Here is a 6292-nt window from a genome sequence, read left to right as displayed (position 1 = left end):
GGGGCAGTCCTCATTCAGTCTGGGGGGCTCCAGCCTGACCCTGACTATTCCCCCCAGTTGACTGATGCCTCTCCTTTTCCAGTAAGTCTCTGTTCATGAAGTGACCAAAGGGAAATGAGTCTCCAGGACCAGAGACTGAATTGGTGAAAGGCTGAGTACATAGAGGCATAAGTAGTTCCCTTTGCCCTGATTCTCCTCAAACTCTGCTGTGCCAAGGCAGGGACTAGCCAATGCAGGTGAACTTACCTGAAGACAATTCTTCTTCTCTTTTGGGTTCCCCACACAAATCTGGGTGGTGGAGTCATATATACTTTTGAAATGAGAGAGACATTCCTCGTCCTTTTGGATTTCAAGCTGTACCTCATGCAGTTTTGTTGTGGATATGTTTTGGCCAATGTGTCCCCAACCGGCCAGAGTGCACACCATCCCTGGTGTCACCTGGGAATTTCTTGAGGGTAACTTGAGGAGGCTCACCTCAGCATTCAGCTTGGCCTTATTTTTCAACTAAAGGCAGATAAAGGGAATTCTGATCAACAACTCACGAAAATGGACGCAGACATGGGGTTGCTTTTATCATGGCACTGGGACAAGTGAAGGGGTCAATTTGACAAGGAGGGATGGAAACAAGGCTATGAGGATTTAACCCTCTAGGAATAACCTGTGTAAGACCCAGTGGAATGGCATGCCTCACCTGAAGTAACATGATGTCATTGAATGGCTTTCTTTTAAAATTTGGATGGGGGATGGCTCTTCTTATAGGGATGACCTGCTGGGTTGTCTCTTGCTCATCGATGTCATGGGCCCCCAGGATGACAGTGATGGTTCTGTTCCTAGAGCAGACAGTGAGGCAGAGTCACAGGGGATACAAGTCGGCATCCCTGAAGGAAAATGGTTGGCCCAGGGCAAGGCAGGTTGGAGTTGGGAGAAGCTACATGGGAAGAGGACTTGGGGCTGAGCATCTTTTCCCTTTGCTTCCTGGAAGCCAGTGTTGGTGCAGGTCCTAGAGTATTGCAGTGTGCTCAGTCATGTACAGAACATGTACAGTCGTGCACAGAGACTGTCTCCAGGTGAGTCTCTTAATTTCACATATTTGCACTCTGGGATCTCGGGCAAAACCCACCTTCTTCCCATTCAGCCTTGATCCCCGTTCGCCTTTTGTATAACAAGCCACCTGCACTGACTGCTCCTCTCTCTCCATAGCTTCCCTGCCCTGCATGGAGCTCTTGTCTTCAGGCCCAAAGGAGAAGATTCCCTGTGATGTTTTCTCTAGAAGGGTGAACTCACCTTCCCCAGCAGTGGGCTGCTGTCAGGACAAAGTCCTCACGAACAAGGAAACCCCCACATCCTTTCGTTTTATTTGGAGTCTGGATATGAAGAAATGCCATGTAGGGATGGGAATGAGGCACAGCTTCCTGGCCCCCGATGATTTTCCCTGAAAGAAAAGTTCTGTCCTGCCCTTGGTGCTCATGGAGCCAAAGGCTGAAGAAGAGGACACTGGGGTAAACTACAGGGAAGGAAGGACTGAGTGTGGTGTTGTTACCATTTAGGGGTGCTGGGTTCATTGTCCTTGTTCAGCAAAGAATTGACAAACAGGATGCAGAGGGAGCAAGCAAGCAACAGGTTTATCGCAAGAGGGACAGAGAGACTGTTCTGTAGAGAGGGTTCCACAACATTTGGAATCTGGTGGGAGAGTTTGATCTTCTCTTAGGGTCCAAGGAATTTCTCCTTTCCTTATCATCTCCCCTGTCCACCCTCTCCTCACTATTATTGATTGGTGTCTGTGAATACTTCTCTTTTAGTTATTCTATTGGATTCCCCACCTAGGAGCACAAACAAAAAAATTTCTGTCTGATTGGGTCCCTGGTTTGTGTCCTCCAGCACTTTCTTCAAACAGGAAGTTGACCTCATCCAGAGACCCTCCATGCTCCTTTGTTCTGGCCCTGCCCCTGGTCTCCTCACTTGCTATGTAGCCTTGGCTGGCTCAAGCCCTTATACATGTCTCTAGGGGAAAGGTCTAAGTAGCCAGCAGCAGCAAATATGGGCCCTGAGTGTTTGCCAGGCAGCATTCCTGGCTTGAAGAGTGACCCACAAGACTCAGATACTCCCTCTGACCAAGAGCAGGGCGGTCCCTGCTCTGTAATTCCAGCTTCAGACGTCAATGTTGACTGACAGGATATGAGTTTGGAAAAAGTAGTAAAGTCCCTACAGATCCTGGTCAGTCCTTTCTCTGAAGTGTCCCAGAATCTTCTTTCCTCTCTTGTTTCCCCCTTAGATCCCACTGAGCTCCTACTGGGTTCTGCACATAAATTCAGGATGCTGAGTCCTGTTTTATGTTTGTCTGCTGGAGCCAGACACCAAGTAGGTGCCCAGTAAAGGTCTTGGCTGTGTGAGGGAATGGCTCCTGATTAGCCTGTGGCTGAGGTTGGAGGGGTAGTGCTGGTGAGGTTGTGAGCACCAGGGATGGTGGGGTCTGACAAAGCCATTGTACCCATCTGTAACTGAAAATGACCTGAGAGAACATGGGGCTGAACCAAGGCACACATATCTGTTAAGGGATGAGAATGCCCACAATTCTGAGATCAAATGGATCTTTGGCTTCATTCCTGGGCAGTGTGCGAATGACAAGTTTGAAGAAGCTGGTGGACATTGAAAGTAGATATTAAGATATTAATTTAAAAATATAGTGAGCTTTACCTTGATTACAGAAGCCAGCCCCTTTCTGTCAGCTGCCTTTTCTTGGGGAATTGTTTATTTATTTTTTCATATGTCTTTGTGAAAGGGCCTGCTTTCCAGATGTAAAGGTTATAGCTGGGAAAGGGGAAGGTGGCCACTGCCTCATGAAAACCAGCCTTCTGCCCTGCTCCTCCTTTGTGCTCCCATCCCCATGAGGCCCGCCAGTCTTTGGGTGAGGTTTACCTTGCTGTTCAGAAAGTTGCTGGAGGTGCACCTGAGCTGGAATGGTGCGGTGCAGCATCTGAACAGGGCTGAGCTTGGGGTTGGGCTTCAGTTGTTGGCGATAGTCACTCACCTGCCTCTGTCCTTGGACACAGGAGAAAGACCAACAGGAGCAGGAGTGGCTTCATCTTCCCAGGAAGGCCTCTCTGGTCAAAGATGTTGTTGTGTCGTCCTGGTCTTTAAACTCCCAGTGTTCTCTTCTGGTGTGTGGGGGCTTTTTCATCTGAGATGATCTCACCCTTGCCTCACTGTCTGATCAAGATCTGATGGTTGAGTTAGACCTTAGCCATGGCTTAGCTCCCACCACTCTTGATTCAGTGCTGACCACAGAAGCAGAAAACAGGAACCTATGGTCACAAGATGGGGTGCTATAGGTGCTAAAAATTGGCCAAAGTGAGTCCTGTGGTCTCAGAAATATGCTCATTTCCTTGGTTCTCTTTGAATGATGATCATGGAAAGATGTTCATTTGGTGAAACCGTTTTCTTTGTAAGACTCAGGACATTGGAGATGAGATTCTTTGGCTGTGGCAGAAGACAAGAAAATATTAGTGACTAGACAAGATGGTGGGGCTGGGGTTACAGGGATGGGCATAATGGGGTGGGAGCAATCCTGAATACAGTGTGCCCCAGTTACCCATGTACTCAGTGTTCAAAACAACAATGACATATCCTTTGCTCAGGAAGCCCAGTTTGGTCATGGTTGCTGAGGATATCTTGTTTCTGCTCCTGTGTGTGTCAGCAGGCTGGTCTTGAGATGCAGAGAGGGGAATCATCTGAAGGCTCCCTGCCTCACAGGTCAGTGCTTATGCTGGCTGTCACTTGGGAACTTCTTTTCCTCTCCAGGAGGTTCTGCTAATGTGGTCTCCCTGAAGGGGTTTGTTGCTTGCAACATGATGATTGGTTTCTCCAGAGAGACCATTCTCTCCTAATTGCAAGGAGGCAGAAATTGTGTTCTTTTTCACCCAAATTTTAAGTCAGGTGGTATCAACTCTACCATATTTCATTGCTTGCATCAATCTCAAACCCACCCAGAGTAAACAGCTAGGGACAGACCTTGCCTATAGAGGGGGCATTCAATGATGCTGTAAGTAAAGCTGGTGGGATGGGAGACACATAGTTGTTGTGTGTTATCTGCCAACCACTTTGGGTGTTTGTAAAGCTGATCAGAGGAACTAAACCACCAGTAGGTTATTGCCTTTGGATAAATTTGTGAGTCTGCTTTGTTTAAACCATGCGGAAATGAAAGAAAGTCTTTTCTCCCAATGATATTCTGTTTAATAAATGAATGATACCATGTGAATTGGAATCCAATGCCAGAGAGTCAAGGTAGTAACCTTTGTGCACTGTTCAGAAATCTACCTTTCTGACATCCCCCTATCTTTTGCTACATAAATGACCCTGATGATTTCCCCTGCATGGAAAAAAAGGAAGAATCATGAACTCAGAAATATTATTTGTTTGGAACATCTCTGTTCTTTAAAAATTAATTTTTTTAGTGAAACATGAAAGTAGAATATTTTTTTGACATATCATACATATATGGATTATACCTTCCCATTTTTGTGGTTGTACATGATATGGAGTTACACAAGTCATGTATTCATATATGACAGGAAGAGAGTTATGTCTGATTCATTCTACTGTCTTTCCCATTTCCCATTCCCATCTCTCCACCATAATCCCATTTCCCCCTGACCAATAGAGTGAACCTCCACTCCTGCCTCCCCTCTGCCTATTGTGAGTCGGCATCCACATATCAGAGTGAACATTTGGCCTTTGGTTTGTTGGGATTGGCTCATTCAGTAAGCATGATGGCCTCCCGTTTCATCCAGTTATTGGCAAATGGCATATTTTCTTTCTTCTTTATGACTGATATTCTATTGTGTATATGTACCACATTTTCTTTATCCATTCATCTATTGAAGGGCACCCAGATTGTTTTCATAGCTTAGATATTGTGAATTGAGCTTCTATGAACATTGATGTGACCACATCAGTATAATATGCTGATATTAAGTCCATTGGTTATTAAGTGAGTAGTGACATAGATGGGTTAAATGGTGGTTCCATTTCAAGTAATCTCTATACTGCTTTTCAGAGTTGCACCAATTTGCAGTTCCACTAGGAATATATGAGTGTATCTTTCCCCCCCCATCCTTGCCAACATTTTTTGTTAGTTGTATTTTTGATAATTGCAGTTCTTCCTGGAGTGAGATAAAATCTCAGTGTAGTTTTGATTTGCATTTCTCTAATTGCTAGTGATGATGAACAGTTTTTAATATATTTGTTGACCATTTGTTCTTCTTCTTGTTTGAAGTGTCTGTTCAGTTCCTTTGCCCATTTGTTGATTGGGTTATTTGTTTTTATGTTGTTAAGCTTTTTGTATTCTTTATATATCCTGGAGATTAATGCTCCATCTGAGTGCAGGTTTTAAAGATTTTCTCCTATTCTGTAGGCTCTCTCTTCACACTATTGATTGTTTCTTTTGCTGAGAAGAAGCTTTTGAGTTTGAATCCATCCCATATATTGATTCTTGATTTTACTCCTTGTGCTCTGGGAGTGTTGTTAAGGAAATCAGATCCTAAGCCAACAGGATAATTGGGCCTCCTTTTTCTTGTATTAGGCACAGGGTCTCTGTTCTAGTACCTATGTATTTGATCTACTTGGAGTTTTGTGCAGAATAAGAGATTGGGGTCTAATTTCATTTTGTTACATATGGATTTCCAGTTTTCTCAGTACCATTTGTTGAAGAGGCTATCTTTTTTCAATGTATGTTTATGGTGCCTTTGTCTAGTAAGTTGAGATAACTGGGTTTAGGTGGATTTATCTCTTTTTCTTCTGTCCTTGCTATTGGTCTTCATGTCTGTTTTGGTGCCAATACCATGGTATGTTTTTAAATTCATTTTTTAATTCTAATTTGGTATATACAACAGCAGAATGCATTATAATTTATGTGACACATGCAGAGCAAATTTTTCATATCTCTGGTTGTATACAAAATATATTCACATCATTTGTGTCTTCATACATGTACTTAGAGTAATGATATCCATCTCATTCCACCATCTTTTCTACCTCCATGCCCCGACCATTTGCCTCTCACTCCTTTGCCCTTTCTTGAGTTTGTCTAATCCTCCGGTGCTCTCTCCCAACCCCACTATTAATCAGCCTCCTTATATCAGAGAAAATATTTGGCATTTGTTTTTTTTTTGGGATTGGCTAACTTCACTTGGCATTATATTGTCCAACTCCATCCATTTACCTGCGAATGCCATGATTTTATTCTCTTTACCATGATATTTTTGTTACTACAACTCTGTAGTATATAGTTTAAGCT

At 43.9% G+C, this 6292-nt stretch overlaps 1 protein-coding gene across 1 annotated transcript; it reads right to left on the bottom strand.

Moving 5' to 3' along the window:
* Positions 1–538: 538 nt before the first annotated feature.
* LOC107143898 (granzyme B-like) lies at positions 539–3177 on the bottom strand. Its single transcript, XM_015487718.2, has 3 exons — positions 3029–3177; positions 1285–1432; positions 539–830 (listed from the first exon to the last, which is right to left on the bottom strand). Exons 1-3 carry the CDS (start codon positions 3081–3083, stop codon positions 539–541), a joined length of 495 nt encoding a protein of 164 aa, XP_015343204.2. The 5' UTR covers positions 3084–3177.
* Positions 3178–6292: the final 3115 nt, after the last annotated feature.

This window comes from Marmota marmota, unplaced genomic scaffold (assembly GCF_001458135.2).
Source record: "Marmota marmota marmota unplaced genomic scaffold, marMar, whole genome shotgun sequence".
NCBI classification, from domain to species: Eukaryota; Metazoa; Chordata; class Mammalia; order Rodentia; family Sciuridae; genus Marmota; species Marmota marmota.
Note: the sequence above shows the minus strand (reverse complement) of the source record. Positions and strands in the feature narration are given on the sequence as shown.